At 51.5% G+C, this 22458-nt stretch overlaps 1 protein-coding gene across 3 annotated transcripts in view; it reads left to right on the plus strand.

Moving 5' to 3' along the window:
- The first annotated feature begins 1574 nt into the window (after positions 1-1574).
- The window catches only part of SYNGR1 (synaptogyrin 1), a 31297-nt gene continuing 10413 nt past the window's right edge, over positions 1575-22458 (plus strand). The window contains exons 1-2 of one of the 3 annotated variants that reach the window (XM_069102846.1): positions 1575-1830; positions 2520-2630. In XM_069102846.1, the coding sequence (XP_068958947.1) occupies positions 1732-1830; positions 2520-2630 (210 nt within the window). In that variant the 5' untranslated portion in view covers positions 1575-1731. Of the gene's footprint in view, positions 1831-2519; positions 2631-18416; positions 18483-22458 lie in introns of those variants that run through there. The other 2 variants (XM_069102847.1, XM_069102848.1) reach the window with 2 other exon arrangements.

The following is a 22458-nucleotide window of genomic DNA, read 5'->3' on the forward strand; positions in this document are numbered from 1 at the left end:
ATATTAGCAGTATTGGTTGGACTCTGCATAGGAAAGTGGAATCACTGAACATGAGAATCAAGAAACCTTGGAGGTCCATCTAATCCAAATCCTCTCATTTTACAGATACAGAAAACAAGGCTGAAATAACCAAATGGTCTAGAATCATAGGATTAGGGCTAGAAGGGACTTTCCAGGAGCCATCCAGCCTGGCTGCCCATTTTACAGAGAAAGAAACTGAGGCCCACGTAGGTGACTTGCCAAGGTCACACTGCTGGGATAAAAAACCAGGTCTTCAGAGCTCTTTCCACTCTGAGGTGCAGGAGGAGACTTTACCAATGAAGATGGGCAATATTAAAGGATGTAGGCAGAGAAATGTGTAACTGAAAAAGAAGATGGGCCCATCATGATACCGAGAGAGAGGGATAAGCAATGAACAGCCAGAGCCACAAGGATAAGCCAAAAGCCAGGAGCAGCTGGTCCAGAGGCCCTTCCCAAGGGTCCTCAAGGCCAGAGCCATTGGCATTGTAATAGTAAGATGTTTCCATTTCTGAAATAGTAAATATCAGTTGATAATCTCCATGTTTTATAAAAAGTTCTTCGGGATCTTCCAACTTTTTCAGAGTTTAAAGGAGCACTGAGACGAATAACGCCCAGCCCTCCCAGCATTGGCTTGGTCCTCTCTGGAGGTCCTCACACAGTTGGTTCAGTGGGACCAGATGAGAGGGCATAATGTCCGGCTTGGATCTGGCTCCTGGGGAGCCCACCCACAGGTATGCGATAGCAGAGGCTGACAAACATCTGGGTCCTTGAGGGCAAAGATCTGATCTCAGCCACCTCTGGGCGGTTCCCATCCCACCCCGCCTTCTCCACCCCCTGGTCCAGTGTGTTCCACACTTTCAGGGTTAGGAACTGGAAGGGTCCTTAGGGATCACCTAGATTAGCCCCCCTCACTTTACAGAGAAGGAAACTGAGGCCCAGAAAATGGAGGTGACTTGCTCAAGGTCGCTTGGGTACCAGACGACAGAGTGAAGATCCAGAAGACTCCCAGTTCAACCGTATTTTTGTTAGGTGCTACGTGTTTGTCGAAAGGGCCACAGTTTCAGGATAGGGCTCAGCCCTCGATCAGATCAAACCGAATCTTCATTCCCCGGAAGGGTCCATGCTCCTCCCTCCTCCACCCCCCTCCCCAAGTAGATTAAGTTCTGGAGTTTGGGGCAGCCGGGGTGGGGGGGGCGATGAAGCAAGGAGCTGACGTCACCTGCTGCCAGCCTCCTGCCCGCCACGGGCACGCGCCCTCCTTCGGGCCCTTGGACCGAGCCTGGGGCGGGGGCAGCAGCCAGAGACCCCGGCTGTCCCCAGCTCCCCTCCTTCACCCCCGGCCGCAGGTGGCCCAGAGGTGACCGGGCCTGGGCGCTTCCACTTCTGTGTCGGACATCCTTCCTCCTCCCCCTTCTCTTCCTCCTCCTCTCCTCCCCTTTTCCTCCTCCTCCTCCTCTTCCTCCTTCTTCCCATCCGGACCGGCGGAGCCCCAGCGGTATAGGCGCAGGCACGCACGCGCGGGCACCCTGACCCCGGCACCTACAGGAACGCGCGCGGCGCACGCCCCTTCCCTGGCTCGCACGCGGGCGGGTGTGTGAGTGTGAGTGTGTGTGAGGAGTGTGTGTGAGAGTGTGACTGTGCGCGCGCGCTGCGCACCTCGGCGCTGCGCTCGGGGCCGGGCTGGGCCGGGCCGGGCCGGGGTCAGCGAGGATGGAAGGCGGTGCGTACGGAGCTGGCAAGGCTGGGGGCGCCTTCGACCTCCAGACCTTCATTCGGCAGCCCCACACCGTGCTGCGCCTGGTGTCCTGGGTAAGGCCCGGGAGCACGGGGCCAGGGCTGGGCGGGGCTGGGAAGCCACCGCGGTGGTAGCGGCTACGGGGGGCTTGGGGTGCGCCAGCACGCGCCCACGCTTGAAGGGTGGGTTCGCAGGGGCCAAAGTGGAGGGTGGGACGCCCGGGGTGTCAGGCGCGTGGTCCACAGCTCCAGGGATCAGGGGGAGGGGTGGGCTTCGCTTCCTCTGTGCTCTGCGAGCCCCAGAGAGGACTCCCTGCCCATTTCCCGGGCCTGAGGATCTGAGAGGTCTTGAGAGTGCAGCCGAGGCTGGACAGCGGCCAAGGCGGAGGAGGGCAGGGGGCCCTTTCCGCACCTTGACCTCCGATATCGGGCGCCCAAAACAGAGTGCCCCGGAGCCTGGGACTCGGATGGTGCCTTCCCTTTCCCCAGCGGTGGCGATGATGGTAGCTGGGAGTAAACAACTTCAGGCTGGCACTGGGAAGGGTCTGGTTCTAGTAGAGAGAGTGGAGGAGAACGGAAGTGTGGGGGGAAATGGTTAATTGTGGAGATTTGGGAGAAGACGAGAGCCCTCGGTGGTTGGAGCGATTGAGGAGGGGGGATCCCCCCCCCCCTCAGTGCTAAAGACAGAGTGGCACAGAGGCTGGTGGAGGGCAAGACCGCAGCAGCCATAGGCCGAGCTCTGTGCGGGGATGTGTTTGTACCAGAAGGTCACCGGAGTTACGGGAACAGGAGAACCCTGCAGGTGCACGGAGAGATTGAGTCTCAGCCCAAAGCGGGACCGAGAAAGCACCAGTCTGGCCGAAGGGAGAGCCCAGGTAGGGAGGAGGTGTACCAGAAACCTTTCCCTCGTATCCTCTCCCCCGGCCTCCCCGGCAGGGTCTTCTGGGCAAAAATTAAATGGAAGAGGGGGCGGAACGGATCCACTTGGAGTGGTCAGCCTGTTGCTTGGACTGCTGGGAAGCCCAAAGGGCTCCTTGGACCTAAATGGGCCTCATTCCTAGTAAGGGAGGGAGAAGAGAACCATCGGCGCTAGGCAGACGTAAGCAGAAAGCTTTGAGCCTGCCTGCGGGCCTGGGTGGAGAGCTGGGATGTGAGGCTAAGGCTAGGTTGGGGTAAGCCGCGGCAGGCTTGGCCGCAATGCTGAGCCTGAGCTGTACTGCGCTGCCGTACCTGCTGGGGAGCTGCCGGGCTCCGATCCCGAGCAGGCTCGGTGGTTGGCTGGGAAGGGAGGCGGCTCGGACCCCCCTCCCTCCCCTTCCCACTTCCTAGGACCACCACCAGTAGCTGGGCCTGAGGTTTCTGCGGGAGCCATTCAGGCTCACTGACCAAGCAGGGTTTGAGTGGGCAGGATTGGCATTTACGCTCAGAAGAGCTTTATTATGCCCCACTCACTCAGTAACAGGCCCTGGAAAGGGCTAGCAGGCAGGAAGAGGAGAAAAGGACCGGTCCTCACTCTCCTTTCTGGTGCCTTTTGCTGGGTTTGGAGTTTACTGTTGTGCCAATCTCTGGGCTGTTGTGAACAAGCTGAAAGGATGCTCAAATTGGGCTTCACCTGCTGAAAAGGGAGCAGCTTCCCCCTTCCCTCTTCCTCTTGGGGGCATTAAAACCTTGACTTTGTGGCAATGAAGTGACTCTCTTTTCTCAAGCCTTTGTACCAGCGCATCAGGTCATTCTAACCCTAGGAGCTTCTACCTCCCCGTAGGTTGGCTTGCTGGGTAGAAGGTGGGGGGAGTGGAGAACAAGGAGGGAGGAGGCTTCCTGTCCCCTTCTCTTAGCAGAGCTCCATGCTGAAGCCCCTGGAGGGAAAGAAGGGGGAGCCAAAATCCAGAGCCCAGAAGGAGGCAGGGTAAGCCACCTCCATGACTCATGGCCAAGCATGTCAGAGCCAGGTGAGTCAGCAAAGGTCAGCTACTCTGCCCCGCCCCCCATTTTAAAGATGAGGAAATACAATCCTGCTGGGGCCCAAAGGCCCCCTTAAAAGGTTTACTGGAAAGAGGAGATTGAAACTTTTACTTAGATGAGACTTGGGGATCTTCTGTGAATGCAACTGAGCTGTGTAATCTGTTCCATTTGGGACACATTCTTGTTTCCAGCCCTTCTTACTTTGTTCAGTTGTGTCCAACTTTCCATGCTCCCATTTGAAGTTTTCTCTGGCAAAGATACTTGAGTGGTTTGCCATTTCTTCTTCCAGGTCATTTTTTTGAGGAAACTGAGGCAAATAGGGTGTTAAGTGCTCAGGGTCACACAGCTAATAAGTGTCTGAGATGGGATTTGAACTCTGATCCTTCTGACTCCAGACCTGCACTGTGCCACCTAGCTGCCCCAATTCAACACAATTCAGGGAACAAGTATTAAGCATCTACTGTGTTAGAAGTCCTATGAAAGATGCCTGAGGGTGATAAAAAGGAGACAGACCCTGTCCTTATTAAAATCTAGAGGATATTAGTTATGGCCACAAAGAACCAATATAGAAAGCCTGGCTTGATCTAAGAATGGGCCTGAAGTGCATGTCATGGTGAAAGAAAAGGCACCCATTAAAAAAGAAAAAGAAAATACAAATGAAAGTTGTGGATGTGTTTTAGCTGTGGCAGAAGGGAGGGGAACGCTGGCTTTGGAGACAGGGGCCCAGGCTCTGAATTCCACTTCTGATACTCCCTGAGTGACCTTGGGCAAGTTGACTCATTCATTGAGGGCTTCAGCTGTAACATCCCAGCATTGGAGTTGGGTGTCAGCATCCTTTTGACGACAGTGGGACCCCCAGCAGGAAGGGAGCTGAGCCTGCAGCAAGCTTGCTGCCCTGGGGAGTTAGCATCAAATCCATACATCAATGGTCCCCAAGAATTTATTGAGCACTCGCTTCCTGCTAAGCACCAATGCAATAATGAAAATCTGTTCCCTTATTGAGCGCCTACTTCGAAGGCCTTAATTCTATGCACTGGGGGAGATAGAAAGGAGAGCAGGGTCAGAGGTGATATTAAGGCTAGCTCCCATTTCTATGGCTTTTCTATGTGAGCCTCAGTTTAATTGGTCATTCAGTTAACTAGCATTTATTAAAGGCCCACTGTATACTGTGCTAAACGAGAATTCCCAAAGTATTCTCCAAACAACCACCACAGTATTCCCATTCTTGCCCCCATTTTACAAGAGGAGGTAAATGGACCTCAGAGAGGGTAATGGAGCTAACTTGGGGTGACACAGCTAAGAAGTGTTAGTACCCTACCCTAGACTCATAGATCTACAGCTGGAAGGGACCTGGGGACCATCCACACCAACTCCCCTATTTTAAGGATGAGGAAATTGAGGCCCAAGGAGGTTTTAAGTGACTAGCCAGGGGGTGCACAGGCATCCAAAAATTGAGAAGTGAGTCCAAAAGGGGGAGGGCTGTCTGCTGGCCTGGAGCTACTCGGGGAAGGCTTCAGGAGAAGTTGGCACATGCCCCCAGACGCAAAGGAACATCATGAACAAAAGTCCCCCACCCTTCTCCGGATGGGTTCCAGCTTGTCACTGTGCATGCTAAAATGGGGAATAAAGAATGGGAAACAGGGTCAGGTGGGTAGCACAGTGTATAGAGCACTGGCCCTGGAACCAGGAGGACCTGAGTTCAAATCTGGCTTCAGACACTAGCTGTGTGACCCCAGGCAGGTCATTTAACCCTGATTGCCTCAAAAAAAAAAAATGGGAGAAAGGGATCCCAGTCATAAGTGGTCAGGAGGACAGTTCTGGATCTGGAAGGGCCCCCAGAGGCCACTTAGTGCAGTCCTTCATCTTGCAGAGGAAGAGACTAATCTACCCAAGGTTGTACAGGCAGTAAGTGGCAGGGCCTCTCTTTGCACCCGGAGCCTCGGATTCCAAATCCAGCACCCAAGCCATCTGCCCAGGGCAAGGACGGCAGGACTGTACTTGTCTCAAAGCTGCCAATTTTTAATGCAGCATCGACTCTATAAATAATAAAAGCATCAGTCAGACAATGCTGCTCCTAGTTCAGGTTTTCCATTTGGGCTGCCAGATGCTCCTTCCAGGGATGGTGGCCTCTTCAGGGTGGGAGAACAGGACAGAACCGAGGAGCTTGGGGGTTTCCCTTTGTTTTGGGGAGCCATCTGGGCCCTTTGGCTGCACACCCCAGCCAGCATAGCCCCAGATCATTCAGAACCGGGAGCCTCCCTGATAAAGAGCTGTCTCTAGTCAGCTTTCTCTAGCAGGAATTCCCCAACCTCCTTCCTGGCAGCCTCACGTGGTTCATAGAGAAAGTGGTATTTCTAGTCATTCACTCTACACATTAAACAAACATTTGTGGACGGCCTGACCCTACTCAAGAATTCTGAGTGGCTCACTATTGCCTCTAGCATAAAGCCCAAATTCCTCTTTGTTATTTAAAACCCTTCTCTATATGTGTTTGTGGCTCTCGGGCAAGATTGGTTTCACATTACTCCCCCTCATTTGCTCCACATTCTGGCCAAAGCGGCCTCTGCTTTCTCCAGTCTCCCTGCCTGGAATGTCCTCCCTCCTCACTGGTATATTCTAGGGTCAGCTCAAGTGCTGCCTGTCACAGGAACTTTCCCCTAATTTGTCCCTCCCTAATGCAGTGCTGATAGTCCCTGTCTGAAGCTACTTCGAGCAATTAATCAACAACTATTTATTAAAGGCTGTTATGTGCCAGGTGATCGATGTGCTAGGTGCTGAAGTGAGAAAGTGGGGTGGGGGGGAGAGTGGAGAGTGGACAGAGACAGAAGAAAAGAGAGAGAGAGAGAGAGAGAGAGAGAGGACACAGGGAGAGAAAGAGGAGAGGGAAAGGGGGGGGGAGAGAAACATACAGAGAGACAGAGGAAAAGAAGGGAAGAGAAGAGAGAGACAGAGACATAAATTTCCTCGTCTGCAAAGCGGGAGGCTTGGAGGAGCTAGTCTCCAAGGTTCCTAAATCTCTGAAGGGCTGTCAAGTGGAAGAGGGATTAGCCTCATTCTGTTTGAACCCCATTGGGCAGAAGTAGGTAGGGGGGGGGGGAGCGGGGAAGGGCAGGGTTGGAGAGAGAGGCTGATTTCAGCCAGCTGTTAAGAAAAACTTCCCAGCCTTCCCCTGAAGAGTGAGGTGCCTCAGGAGAGGGAGGGGCTTTCCTTGGCTGGCGGGCATTCAGGTGCAGCCAAGCCCACTTGTCAGCAGTGTGGCTCTCGGGGATTCTTTCCCTGGATGATCTTTGAAAAGCCCCCCAGCTCTGAGGCTCGGGGACATGCAGAGCCTCTGCTGGTTTTCTGCTGGTCTCCAGCTTTCCTGGCCTTGGGGGAAGGGGGGACCCTTTGAGGAAATGCCACACGTCTCAGGAACCAAGGTTCGGGAGCTGGCTGCTATGTAAACCTTGTAGAAGTGATCTTATACTTTCTTCAGTGCTCATCATGCCAGCTCCAGCAGGGCCACGGCTTGATGCCTGGAGCCCCGGAACCTTGCTCTCATTCTTCCTTGTGGGATCATGGACAAGTGACTTCCTCTTTCTGGGCCTCAGTTTCCTCCTCTGTAGAATGAGGGGGTTGGACTGAATGACCTATGAGCTCCCTTCTCCCTCTGTAATCTGGGGGATGTGGCTCTTACATGGTCTCAGAATGATCAAATCACAGAATATTCGAGCTGGAAAGGACCTTGGCACATCAATTCACCAACAAGCATCTTATTGATCAAAAGCAAACCAGCGGCTGCCCTCAGGGAGGTTACATTCTGTCTGAGGACACAGCATGTCCTCATGTGAATTTATACAAAATACATGCCAAGTAAATATGAGGTGGTTCGGAGTGTCTAGTCTAACCTTTGCCTGAGCAGAAGTCCCCTCCCCCACATCTGTGACAAGCAGGCTTGGATCCCTTGCTTCCCAGCAGTCCATTCTCTCTCTCCCTAAGCCCTAGCTGATCCTGCAGCCCTCCTGCTCAGCTGTGCTGGGTCCTGGCCTCAGATGCAGCTCCTCCTTCCCCATGGGGGTGTAGGACCACAGGCTTAGGGCTGGAGAGGACCTCCACAGCCCCCTCTCTCAATATTCTCATTTTCCAGATGACTTCAGACACTTCTTTGCTGGCTAACCCACCTAACGCCTCTTGGCCTCAGCTTCCTCGGCTGAAAAATGGGAGTAATAATAGGGCCTTCCTCCTAGGGTGATGAGGATGCAATAGGAGAATATTGATGGGTGTTCTGCAATCCTAGAGTGCTGCAGAAATGCTGGCTGCTGTTATTGCAAAGGAGGCACTGAGGAAGGAGAGGGGAAATCACACAGAGGCTTTGAACCCAGGGCCTTGATACTAAATTCAGCACACCTTCTGTCATGCCTGGTTACTCCCTCAGCCACTTGGGAGACCTTGGGCACAGTGTGCCTCCTCTCTGAGCCTTGGCTTTTCATCTGTAAAATGGGGGTGATATCTTGCCCACAGGATTACTGTGACTGTTAAATGAGAAAATGTGTGAAAGTCTCAGATGCTGGGAGAATGGATTCTCCTCATGGTTGGTCTTACTGAGCTGCCCCCAAAGATGAAGAAATCCCATGCATGGGGCTAACTGACCAGGGGAAGGAGTTGGTCTCCCAGAGCCCTGTGCAATTGCTTCTGGATGGCCAGGGGACCAGATCCATGTGTCAGATCCATCTGGGGACTGGGGGCAGGGCTAAGGCCAGGCCTAGAAGGCAGGAGAAGGGGGCTTTAGACAAACTAGAGGCCGAAGGAAAAAGAGAGGCCCTGCCAAGGCATTTTTCCTCCCCTAGGAAGCAGGAAATTACAGAGTTCATCTCTAAGGGTTCATCATATGCTCCGTAAGAGGCCCCCTTGGGCAGAGGAGTGTTGGCTGAAGAAGTTTTGTCTCACATGACCCCCAAGAGACCAGTACCCTGGCTGGGCATGGGGGAGGGGAAGCCTAGCTCTGGGCCTGGCTGAGGAAGGATCATGGGGTTTCAGAGCTGCCAGAGCTCTGGAAAGTAATCTAGGCAAACCCTCTTGTTTTACAGATAAGGGAAGAGGCCCAGATTGAGAATCAGATTGAGAGGTGAAAGGGCACCTTAGAAATCAGGGGTCCTCCTTTGTAATCACTGGTCTCCAGAGCTTTCAGGGGACAGTGGACAGATTTCAGGGAGTCTTCTACTCTCTAAGTGAAAGTGAACATTTCCTTCAATTATTTAAAAAAATGGTTCTGAGAAAGGGTCCATCATGTTTGCTAGACTGCCTGCCAGAGGGTCCAGAACACACACAAGGCAAAGAACCAGGCCCCTCCCCCCATTTAACAGATAAGGAAACTGAGGCCCAGAGTGGTGAACTTCCTGAGCATTGGCTAGAGTCCAACTTGGGTCTTCTGACACCCAAGCCAGGGCTCATTCTATTACTCTCCACCTCTCTCCACCCTCTCTGCCCCTCACACCTGCTCTTCTTGACCCCAAAGCACAGAGCTAGGTCCGCTGGGGGGATTTACAGTAAAGTTCAATACAATGATATCAATTCAGGTTTTCTGTAAACATTTAAAATTTTACAAACCTCTTCATTCACAGCAGTCCTATACAGCAGGGAGAGCAAGTGTTACTGTTCCCATTTTCAGATAAGAACTGAGGTACAGAGCAGATAAGCAGCTTGCCCAGGGTCATCAATAAAATGTCAGAGCTGGGACTTGACCTCCTGCTTCTACTCCCAAGACCTGGGCATATGCCACGCACCCATAGCTGCCCCGAGCTGGGAAGCTCCTGTCGACCATGTTCACAGATTGGAGGGTGGCTCACAGCCCTCACTGATTGACCCGTGGGGAAACTGAGGCCCAGAGAGCTGCTCGACATGTCCAAGGATACACAAGGAACATGTGGCAGTGTGAGCACTTGAATTCAGACCTCCTGTCTCCAAATCCAGCCTTCATTCCCTATGGTCCTATTCAGTGTCTAATTGGATTGACAAGGGTTTGTGAAGACAAAAGAGGATTTTATATTCAGTTCTGGAGATAAAAGGAAGACCTCTAAGGTCATGTGACCTCAGACCTAAAGCTGGAAGGGACCTTGTTCAGTTGTTTAAGATCAAATCCTCCTTACTGCAGGGCTGGGCTCTGCCCACTGCACCACCGAGCCCTCAACAGGCCAGTGTGCTGGGCAGAGGGGAATGCTGTACGGTGTGGGGGGACTTCAGACAAGGGCTAAAGGGCCACTTGTGCTATGGAGAGAATTCTTGCTTTAAGTAGGGGACTGGAGTAGGGAACAGAATTTAAGACTTGGAATGTCAGAGCTAGGAGGGGCCTTAGAACAGGGGATGGCAGAGCTGGGAGGGGCCTTGAGGAAGAGGGAAGGGAGGCCCACTGAGGTGAGGGGACTGGAGGTCAGATTTGCTGCAGGGCATCCTATCTCCCAATCCTGGGTCCCCTGTGCTTCCTGCCTCTCTCTGCCTTTGAGGTCTTTCCCAGCTCTGGATTCTGAGTCCTCAGATCTCAGTGTGTTTTTCTGAGCTCCAGGTGCCAGACAGTTAATTTTAAAATGATGCCATATACCCCATTTTATATTCTTAGAAGAGGAAAGAAAAGAAACTGCCACAACCACAGCGATCCATGAGCTGCTGAGTGTGAAAGGGGCAAAGGGGCAGCTTGGTTCCTTCCATAGGTGCATGTGGTCCCATGACAGGTGCCATGGCTGCTCAGGGGCTCCAGGAAGCTCTTCAGACCCTAAGTTGGTCAGAGGGAAAGTGCCTCCTGGCAGTGAGATCACAGGCCTCATGTGGGGGCATCAGAATGTTTCCCTGCCTCCCCTCCCAGTCTGCTCCTCCCTCTTGCCCTTCCTCAGCCTCCTGTCCACTCTCTGCCCCTTTGGGAATGTGCCAGCCTGCTGGACCCCACCTTCTATCCCAAGCCTTGAGTCTCACTGATTTCCTCCCAGAACCTGGGCTCCTCCGCCTGTCAACTCCCATCCACCTTCTTCCTTTCATTTCCTGCCCTGCCCTCTCACCTCTCACCCCCTCCCCAATCCCATCTGGCCAGAATGGATCCAGTGGAGTCAGCGTGTGCTCCCCCTGCCCAGCCCTGGCCATGGGAGGGACAGAGGCATCTAGACATGGTCCCTGCTGTCAGAGGGTCTATAATGCATCCGGGGAGACAGAGTATAAATGGAGAGATGTTGTGACAATGTGAGATCAGCGTTGTATGATGAGGAGACCCATAGGGACCCAGAGGCCCTGGTTCTAATGCTCTAGGTGACCTGAATGTGCCATTGTCTCTCTAGGCCAAACTGGCTTTACCTGTGTGGAGGGCAAAGTGGAGGTGGTAACTTCTAAGGCTCCAGTCAGCTTTGACGGTCCGTGGCCAGATGATTCTAGTGGCTCAGAAATGAATTAGTGAAGTGTATGTATGTGTGTGTGTGTGGGGAATGTGCGAACGTGTGTGAGTGTGTGTATCTGTGGGGGGGGTGTGAGTGTGTGTGTGTGGTATGTGCGAACGTGTGTGAGTGTGTGTATCTGTGTGGGGATGTGAGTGTGTGTGTGTGGTATGTGCGAACATGTGTGAGTGTGTGTATCTGTGGGGGGGTGTGTGTGTGGTATGTGCGAACGTGTGTGTGTATCTGTGGAGGGGTGTGAGTGTGTGTGGTATGTGCGAACGTGTGTGAGAGTGTGTGTATCTGTGGAGGGGTGTGAGTGTGTGTGTGGTATGTGCGAACACGTGTACACACACACATATTCATCTATTTGTTTTTGTCCATATCTATATGAAGTAATATGTCCGTGTATGTATATGTTTCTTTTCCTCTGCAGAAATGTAAGTTCCTTGAGGAACCTGTCCACTTTTGTCTGGCACATAGTAGGCAGTTAATGCATTCGACTGACAAGCATTTATTAAGCACCTACTGCGTGCCAAGCATTGAGGATAAGCAGGAAGGCAGAAGTTGGCTTTGCTTTGAAGGAGCTCACAGTCCTTGGGGTAATGTCCAGGACACCTCCTTGAAGGTGCAAACAACTCTGTCAGACACATTTTGACAGGATAAATGGCCTCTGTCTAGGAGAGGAAGGGTTCTGTAGGCTTTAAAGGGGATCAGAAAGGGCCCCTTGCAGAGGGTGCAAGTTTAGCTGAGAGTTGAAAGAAGCCAAGGAAGCCAAGAGGCAGAGCTGAGGAAGGAGGGCATTCTAGGCAGGGGGGACAGCCAGTGCAAATGCCTGGAGGCTGGAGGTGGAGGCTCTTGTTCAAGAAAGCTAGTGTCAGTGGGTCAAATCATCTGTGAAGCCTGGAAAGTAGGAGGGGACAGGGTCATGAAGGGCTTCAAAAGCCAGAGTATTTTATATTTGATTCTGGAGGTGATAGGAAGCCACTGGAGTTTACTGAATGTGGAGTGGGATGGATGTGGGAAACCTTTTTGACAGCTGAGTGGGGGATGGACAGGCTCCAGGGGGTGGCAGTATCAGAGGAGGAAAGGGGATGCATTCAAGAGATGTTACAAAGGCAAAATGGACAGGCTTTGGCTACAAGTTGGATCTATGGGGAGGGAGAGAGAAGTCGAGAATAAAAGCCAGGCTGTGAGCCCGGGTGATGGGAGGATGGTGGTGCCCTTGACAAAATTAGGAAGAGGAGAAGGCTGGGGGAGGGGAGATAGGGCTTGCTGATTGATTGACCCATAATACAGACAAAGCTTGGGGGCGGGCAGAGGAGCAGAGAAATCTGGGTGCAGCTGGGGCCCCGGGGGGGCTTTTCAGCGGTTCCCCCCAACAGAGCCTGGGCAGCCAGCTTGGATTCTGTGATGTCTATGGCCCCTTTGGCTCTGATGCTCTCCAGTGCCAAACTGAGACAGGCAGTGTGGGGAAGGGTCCCAGAAGAGAGGAGAATGTTGGGGGCTTCAGAATATCTAGGTTGTCATTGATGTGGATCCCACTGCCGTTGTTGTAGGTTCTGTCCCTGCCAAGCTTCAGTGGACACTCATGGCTCGCCAATGGACAGACCACCAGATGAGGAAGAGCCCCTTGAAATTTGGCTGGGCTAGGCCTCCTAACTCCCTGTGTGTTTAGCTCTTTGCTGGGAGAGATACATACCGTGTTTCCCCGATAATAAGACACTGTCTTATTAATTTTTTGGGACAGAAAAACACCAGAGGGCTTATTTTCAGGGGAGGGCTTATTTTAATGAACATTGACAGCAATTTTAATAAACAGGTAAATGTGAACAAAAAAATGTACCTTTATTCAATAAGCAAATCACTGGGGAAGAACAGGATGACGCGCTCACTGCTGCAGCTCTGATTGGATGCAGCTTGGAGCGCGGCGTGCGTTTCACGGGGGGGGGGAACGGTGCATACAGAGGGTACCGTAATGTAGCGTGTAGCGCAGGGGATCACCTTCACTACAGTAGCAATCTCAATAGGGCTTATTTTCGGGGGAGGGCTTATTTTAGAGGAATCTTGCACAGTAAGGGGAGGGCTTATTTTCAGGATAGGTCTTATTATCGGGGAAACACGGTAAGATGGGGAACTTACAGTATGATGGGTAAAGATAAGACAGATAGGTGACTATAATCTTTTTCTAGAGGAGGGAAGTCAAGGCAACTGGGGTTAAGTGACTTACCTAAGGTCACACAGCTACTACCTGTGTCATGTGTCTGAGGCCTGGTTTGAACTCAGGTCCTCCTGACTCCATAGCTGGTGCTCTATTCACTGCGCCACCTAGCTGCCCCACATAATCAAAGGTACAAACAGCCACCTCCTCCCAGAAGCCTTCCCTGATACTCCCACCTCGAGACAACCTCTTCCCCATAATAATGACTGCTCATTGCTGGAGTGACTTATATAGCTAAGCAGCACTTAGCAAAGTCTGGCACACAGTAGGTGCTTAAAAATATTGATTGATGTGGGGTTTACCAAGCAGCTTTTTTACAACTTGCATACAGCTGGTGCTTAATCCATGTGTGCTGTGAGCTAAATCCCATTATCTCCTCTTTACCAGTGAGGAAGCTGGCCCAGAGGGAGGAGATGCTGCAAAGCTCAAGCCTCCCAGAGCCAGACATGCCCTGATGCCAGTGTTTTCCACTTCATTATAACTGGTTCCCTCATCTGATCTCAAAGCACATTTTCCTCCCCTTCTTGACCCCCTTATCATATTACTATGGCTGCTTTTCTATTTCTATTTGTTTTATCATGCCCTTCTGGACTCTAAGCTCTAAGAGGGCAGGGACCATGTTGGTTGAATGAACGAGTGAATGAATAAATGAATGAATGAGTTAATGTACAAAGTTCCAGGAGAGTTCAGAAGGGGGTGAGATCAAGTTTGGCTGGGGATGAGGGGTAGAATTCAGAAGGAAGCAGGGTCAGGAAAGGCTTTTCAAAAGAGATACCATTTAGGGCAGCTAGGTGGCACAGTGAATAGAGCACCCGCCCTGGAGTCAGGAGGACCTGAGTTCAAATCTGACCTCAGATACTTAATGCTTACTAGCTGTGTGACCTTGCACAAGTCACTTAATCCCAATTGCCCTGCCCTTCCCCCTCCAAAAAGCAAAAAAAAGAACGAAAGATACCACTTGACCAGAATCTTGAAGAGATGGGCAAGACACAGTGGGGGGAAGCAGGCTTCTAGGATTTTGAGGGTGGCGGCATGTGCATAGCCGTGGATATCTGACTATGAATCCAGCTTCTGCTCCTTCTTAGCTGTGTGACTGGACCTCCCTTTGCTCATCTGCAAAATGGGCAGTACCTACTTTTCAAGTGAGATGATGTCTGTAAAAGGTTTCGCAAATCTTAACTAAAGCAGAGTTGAAGAAGTAAGGAGGCTGGCCTGGAGTGCCCAGTAGGTAGAGGAGGGCTATTGGATAAATAGGGTCAGATGACCAGGCCCAAGGTCAACGTGTCCTAACCCTGCTGACATCTTCCCTCTGTGCAAGAATTTTCTGGACGAGGCCTGAAAAGATTAGTAACCGGGGCAGCCAGGTAGCACAGCGAGTAAGAGCACTGGCTCCAGTGTCAGGATGACCTGGGGATCGAATCCAGGCTCAGATACTCAGCACCCACCCAGAAACACCTGGCCGTGTAACCTGGAGCACGTTACTTAACCCCAATTGCTTAGGGGTGGCCAGGTGGCTCAGCGAGTAAGAGCACAGGCCCCAGTGTCGGGATGACCTGGGGATCAAATCCGGGCTCAGATACTCAGCACCACACCCAGAAATAACTGGCTGTGTAACCTTGATCAAGTTACTTAACCCCAATTGCTCATAAAAAAAGAAAAGAAAAGATTAGTTACCATTTGGGTGTGATTGGGATGATGGGAATTCATAGGTGGGTGGTAGCGGGAGCTGGAAATATTCCTGATGAGGAAAGTGTCATATTCACAACTTTGGGGAGTATTTCAGCTGCTTTGGGAGTTACCAGATCATAAATACAGCCATGGAGGCATGATGAGGGATGCTTCTAATTAGATGGAGAGGAACTTGGTGAGGCAAGAATAGGAACTCAGCATCAGGGGAGGGCCTGCCCTAGAGGACTGGCTTTCCAGCAGAGAGGAGCTGATTGGGACCAAGAGACTTCCCCAATTAGGAGAAGTAATGTAATGGAAAGAGCACTAGGTCAAGAGGCAAAGGCCTGGGTTCAAATCCCAACCATATTACTACCTATGTCCTGGGAAGGTCACTTAGCCTCCTACATGAGATCCCAGATCCTTTCCAGCTGTGATGTCTTATGATTGGCCGAGAGCTGCCTGACTAGGCCTCAGTCTTATGGGGAAATGGGCCTGTTCCAATGTTCAAGAGTTATGGAAACCATGATGGGGAGGGATGATGGAAGACTGATTGGTCATCTCAGGACCAGCTGAGGAGGAACCGTCACCGTTCTCATGGGGGCAATGGCTGGCAGAACCTTAGAGCCACTCTCAGGAAAGTAGAGGAGCCTGGGTGACCTTGGAAAGGGTAGAACATGAAAATACCTCCTGAGGCAGCCATTCCTAGGGGCTTAAATAGAGACTCTGAGGAGAGAAGCCAAGGCTGGAGAGAGTCAGGGGATACTGTCAAAGTGAGGGGAGCCATATGAAGGAAGAGTGGTTGGAGCTTTTGGGGACATATAGCCTGGAGAGAAGAAGATGTATTTGTAGGGCTAGATAAGAAAGAGATAGACCAAGGGGGAGAAGTTATAGGAACATAGTTTTTAGCCCAGCCTAAGGAATTGGTAGCCTGGATTGCTTTGAAAAGTAGTGAGTTCCCCGTCATCTGAGGTCTTCAAGCAAAGTCTGGAGGACACATCCAGGACATAGTCAAGGGAATGAAATGACCTGCCTGGGTCCCTGTCACCTCTGAGAGTCTGTGGTTTTTTGGAGAAAGGGACATTTTAGGCCGGGATTGGAGGATCACTTAACTATACAGACCTCCTTCTGCCCCGGGTTCACATCTCATGAATCAGTTACATTTTACTCCCAGTGTGACTATGCCCAAGTCACTTTCCTCACTTATTGGGGGGCTTTTGGCCAGTGATGCCTATTGAGGATGCCCTGATTCTGTGCTCCTTTCTGTCCCCTCCCTGAAAACTCTACAGGACCTCACTGAAAGGCAGCACGGGAGAGGAGAAAACACAAGGGTCTGGATTCAGATCTCGGCTCTGCTCTCTACAATCTGGGGAATTTGGCAAGGTTGCAAAGAACATCACCTGTGGAGTCCAAGGTCCTGGGTTTGAATCACACCTCGGATACTAGCAGAGTGACCTTAGGCGCATCACTCTGTGTCCTCCTATGATATGAAGCCCTTGGACTGGACGCCCCGCCCCACCCCCTTCCCAGACTCAAGCTGGGACCCCACACTCCTCTGTCTTTTCCTTTGTCATCACCTCCTCTTTGGCAGAAAGGGGGGTTGGATGGGATGCCCTCGCCAGTGCCTGCCGGCTCATGTCTCTCTGGTTGTTCTCTGAGCCTGTCAGACTCGCGCTTCCTCTCAGCATGGGTCTGACAACAACCATCTTCCTGCCTGGGGTCACCATGAAACCTCCCACTCAGATGGGAGGGAAGTGAAAAATGAGAAGAATGGGTCCCACCTCTCATAAAGCATTTTCCTCACAACAGCCCTGGGAGGTAGGTAGTATAATATTATTAGTCCAGTTTTACAGATGTTGGAAACTGAGGTTGGGGAAGGGAAAGCATTTGTTCAGAGTTAGGACTGGAATCCAGCTGTCCTGACTCCAAGTTCCATAACTAAGGAGAGAACAGAGAACCCACAAGACTATGCCCCACCCTTTCCTCCTCCCATCTAAACTCATTAAGAGAGAAGAACCTGGAGGGTTCAGGGAGGGTGGCGTTGCTATGGATACAAGATATCACTCTCCTTTGGGGGTGCCCTGTTCAGTCCTGAGGAGTCTTCAGCACACTGCTAGTGATTGCTGCCAAGGGGACAACATCTGAGCACCCCAATGAGCCCAGTTCTCAATGGACATTCCATAGGCACCAGTCATGACCACCCATGCCCACCTGTGCCCTAGAGCCAGAAGAATGTTTACAGGGAGTAATGACAATGGTATCAGGTGATGTATTGTCAGAGGACAAGACACTGGATGTATCAGGAGACTGGGCTAAAAATCCTGACCTCACTAGTGACCTTGGATAAGTTATTTCCCTTTCTCTAAGGCTCATTTTCTTCACGGTTAAAATGGGCCATAGATCTAGGGCTAGAAGGAGCCTCAAGGACCATCTAGTTCAACACTCTCCTTTTACAGAGAAGGAGACTGAGGCTTGGACAGAGAAAGGGACTTGTTCAAGGTTACATTGGGAATAAGCATCAGAGGGTAGGATTTGAACCCAGGCCTTCTGACTTCAGGGACAGTGTTCTCCTCATCCTGCTCTGCTGCCTCCTCCAGTGAAGGTGATAACTGAACACTGTAACAGCAGTGCTGAAGATCTGTTGTGAGGACAAAGTGAGGCCTGGGAAGGCCTAAGGTGCTCTCGGTATCGATGCAGTAACGTAGGGGAGCCAGCCCCCATGTTGACAAATGCATTTGCCATTTGCCACACATTAATCATAGGGCTGATTCACCTAATAGCCCTGGCATGTCATCATCCCTATTTTACAAGTGGGGAAACTGAGACTCAGGGAGGTAGCTAAGGTCACACAGCCTGCAGAGTCGAGGAGGCCCGACTAGAACCCAGGCTTTCTTTCCGTCCGCCTTCTGGCTCTGCCTCTTGCTACACATGCTCACTTGTGTGCTCAGCACAGCTGGGGAAGGCTTTGGGCTGGGCAGATGTCACCACTTATTTTAAGCCCTGGAGTTATCAAATTAGTGCATGACAAGAGTGGCCGCTGCCGTGAGTTTGCGTTTAGGCACAGCCGCCTCCCTCCATGTTCTGCCGGCAGGTCCCGGGCACCAGGAACCTCCCCAGAGCTAACTCCTAGGACCAGTGCGAATGGACAGGACAGGCGGTGGAGATCGTTCTGAAGAACTACCCTGGGACAAAAAGCAGCTGTTGATCTGGGACTCCAGATTGAGCTAGAGAATTAGGACCAGTATCGGATAATAAGCCACAAGCTGGAAGGGACCTCAGGAAGCTACCTCGTCCAACCCGACAGATAAGGAAACTGAGACCCAGGAAAGGGAAGGGACTTGTCCAAGGCCACACCAGTGTTCAGGAGCAGAGCTAGCATTTGGATCTTGAATCTTCTCCTTTGAGGCCCTCTCGGCCACTCCACTCCTCTCATCGTACAGATGAAGATACCGAGGCTCAAAGAAAGTGACTTGTCTGAAGTCCCACAGCTAGTAGGTGTCAGGCTTGAGGAAGCATTTCTAGAATGCCCATTGTGTACCAGGGACTAAAGATAAAAAGCACACTTCGATTCTAACAGTGTCTCTAACACATCCTTTAGCTCTGACAGCCTAGGATTCTCGGAGCTATTCGGAAGTTACAAAATCTCTTTCCGTGATACAAAGGATTCCTTGCCATAGACCTGAGTATTTGCTAGCTAAGGAATAATTATCACTGCTGGTTCTTAGCTCTGGAGAGAAAGCTGGCTGAGAGCCTAGAAGACCTGGATTCAAGTTGTACCTGGACCCATCTTGGCTGTGCCCGTTCCCCCCACCCCGGGGAAAGTCAGTGCCCCAGGCATCTGTAAAGCTATTTGTGGAGGGAATGGTGCCAGCCTACCTTGGCAGGGAGGGTTCCTTAGACCAGTGAAATCCCGATCCAGGCCTGACCTTAATTCTTTTTTTTTTAAAGCAATTGGGGTTAAGTAACTTGCTCAAGGTTACACAGCCAGTTATTTCTGGGTATGGTGCTGTGTCTGAGCCCAGATTTGATCCCCAGGTCATCCTGACACTGGAGCCGGTGCTCCTACTCGCTGTGCTACCTGACCACCCCTAACCTTAATTCTTAGTATGGTTCCCTTTCCACCTTTCCAACTCCTGGATGCTCCCCTGCTCCTTTTTTTTCTTGGAGTGGGTAAAGCAAGGCAATTGAGGTTATGTGACTTGGCCAAGGTCACACGGCTAGTTTTGTGTTATGTGTCTGAGGCCGGATTTGAACTCAGGTCCTTCTGACTCCAGGGCCAGTGCTCTATTCACTGTGCCACCTAGCCACCCCCTCTCCCCCCACCACTCCTTTTTTATCTGTTGTTCTGGAGTCCAGACCAGTCTTTGGGGCCTGTCTATCTGTCTTTCAGAAGACAGAATTGGCCAGATAGCCTCTGACCTACTTTCCAAGATGTGACTTACAGTCCCAGTGAAAGACCTTCTTGTCTCTTACATCTGATTTAGAGAAAACCCTACGGCCTTTCTGATAATCCACTAACTTGCTGTGTGACAATGCACGAGTCATGGCTCTCTGATGTCTTACAGTCCATTGTGTTCCTCTTCTGTTAGATGGAGGGTGCTGGATCTGACCTGCTCCCCTCCCCAGGATGTTGGGAGGTTCCAAGGAACCAGACTTGTAATCGCTAAGGATTCTGGCAGGGGGCTCTCCACCACCCACCTGGGCTGGGAACCCAGTGGTCTTTCAGGTCCCCAGAACAGGGCAGGCCATTCGAGGATCATTAACTGGAAGGCCCTGGGTTCATTTAGCCTGGGGAAGTCTTAGGGGAGATGTGATCACTGCCTTCCAGTATACAAAGGACTGGCATGTGGAGGGGGCTTTGACTTGAGAGTGGGCAAAACCAGTGGGGGGTGGGGGGGCATAAATCCAACTCCTCTAACAATACGGGCTGTCCAGACATGGAGGGGGTTGCCTCAGGAGGCAGTGGCTCCCCTTATCATCAGACGGGCAGGCAAACTGTTAATAAGCAAAGATTGGGTGGACTCCAGTCAGGGAGGAACAGTAGGAGGGCCTTTCCAACTCGGAGGTACTCGGAATCTGCTGTAGCCTAGTCCAATTACCTGCCCCTTCTCAGCTTCAGTTTTCTCATCTTTAAAATGGGATAATGACACTTGCCCCAACTATCTCATAGGGTGGTTGTGAGGAAAGCATAAGGGCAGACATTCTGCAGACTCCTCCCCCCAATCGCACCCATCCTCTAGTCAACTCCACCCCCTCCACCATAATCAAAGCCTTACTTCTCTGAGTCTTGAGAGTTCACCTGGTGCTTTCCTTAAAACAACCAAGTCAGGGTAGGTAATGCAGGGATTATTATGCCCACTTTACAGGTGAGGAAAGTGCAGCTCAGATACAGCTGATCTGCCCAAGTTCACATGGCTAGAGGGCACCAGAACCAGGACTGAAACCCTGAAAATCTCTGCCTCTGCCGATGCACTGCCTGCTGTCCCAGGTCATAAAGCCCTCTCTGTTGGCCAGAGCTGGGGAGCCTAAGACCTCAAGGCACCAGAACATTTGTTCGATTCAGTCAGAGGGCTGCACTCGAGGACTTAGAGGGCCACATGTGGCCTCGAGGTAAAAGGTTCCCCATCCCTGCCCTAGGCTTATGTGGGCCACTCATTGAACACATAGGCCCGTAAAGTAATGCCACATCTGCCCAGCCTCCCTGGGAATAGCCATTCCCACGTCATATCTGTGATTTTTCAAGATAACAGAAACTGATCCCTTGAAGTATCAAAATATGTTGGCTTTTTTGTCTTTGTTTTTTGCTATTCTGGATGGGAATCTTTAAAAAAACAAAATAGGCAATGTGCTTCCCTGAAATCGGCCCTAAAGTCTAATGAGGATCACTGCCACTGCTTGTGCTGAGGCCCCTCCTGCCTCAGCCATTCTCTGGCCTCCCTCCGAGGCTTCCCTTTCCTCCACTCACAGCCGCCACCTTGGACAAGGCTCTCATTAGCTCTCACCTGGACTGTTGCGGTCCCCTCTTAGCTCCTTCTACTCCATGCCCCATGCAGTTCCCAGAGCACAGCTCTGACCATGCCACCCCCTTTCTCAGTAAATTCCAATGGCTATTGTCTCCAAATCTAACCTCCTCTGGCATTCAGAGGGTTTTGCAGTCTGGTCTCTTCCTACGTTTCCTGTCTCCCCACACACTCATGCCCTCTGTACTCTCTAAGGCCCAGCTCCCCTGGCTTCCGGGCTCTTCCTCACACCCGGCCTTCTGTCTCCCTTAGCCATCTTCCCCATGCCCAGAATGTTCCCCACTTCTACGGCCTGGAATCCCTTATTTCTTTGAGACTCAGCTCAAGCTCCACTTTCTGCAGGAAAATTATCCTGATCTGTCTGTCCTTGCTTGCCCCTCATCCCCCAGTACGATAAGAGAGAGAGACAGACAGACAGACAGACAGAGAAGAGAGATGAGATAGCATAGCCAGATCTCTACTCCGTCCCTCTGCATCTCAGTCCCCTGACATCAAACCCACCATTTCCTCCTTGAATCTAATCTCTTATGAAGGAACTCCTCCTCTTTCTCCTCACCAAGATGGGCTCTGTGCACCTTGATCCCGTCCCTTCTTTTCTTCAGCAGATAGCATGCCCTCTCTCCAGTCTTCAGTCTCTCCCTCTACGGGTTCTCTGTCTGCCTTCCCTGCCTTCCCCATCTGCAGAAGCCCTTTGTTCGATGCCACCCTCCCCACCAGCTACCATTCTTTATCAGCTGCTGCCTCAGCTTCCTCCTCTCTCCTGATCTTAATTGCCTACAATGTAGCTTCCGACCTCACCACTCAACTGATACCATTTCTCCAGTTACCAGCTATTTCCTGACTGCCCAATGTAACAGCCCTTTCTCAGTCCTTATCCTCCTTGGCTTCTTTGTTCTATGGATACTGTTAACCACCTCTGCTTCTGGACACCCCCTCTACACTGGTTGTCCTTCCTTCCTGGAAGTCACTCCTTCCTTTTCTCTACTTCAGGGAGCGATACAACTCAGGCACCATCTAATGCAGGGGGCCTTTCCTGAGCCACCCCAACTGCTGGTGCCCTCCCTACACACTGCCTTGTAGTTATCTGTTTATCCTGTGTGTGAACAGACACACCACACACACACACGCACACACGCACACGCACACAGAGTTTCTGTTGTTGAGTCATTTCTCAGCCATGCCAAACTCTTCATGGTCACATTTGGAGTTTTCTTGACAAAGATACTGGGGTGGTTGTCCATTTCCTTCTGCAGCTCACTTTACAGATAAGGAAACTGAGGCAAGAAGGGTTAAGTGACTTGCCCAGGGTCCCACAGCTAGTAAGTATTTGAGACTGGATATGAACTCAGAAAGAAGAATCTTCCTCCCTCCAGACCCTGCATTCTATCCACTGTGCCACCTAGCTCTCTCTCTCTCTCTCTCTCTCTCTCTCTCTCTCTCTCTCTCC

This window comes from Petaurus breviceps, unplaced genomic scaffold (genome assembly GCF_028583685.1).
Source record: "Petaurus breviceps papuanus isolate PSGF00001 unplaced genomic scaffold, PetGlider_PUasm1.0 558, whole genome shotgun sequence".
In the NCBI taxonomy this organism is placed as follows: Eukaryota; Metazoa; Chordata; class Mammalia; order Diprotodontia; family Petauridae; genus Petaurus; species Petaurus breviceps.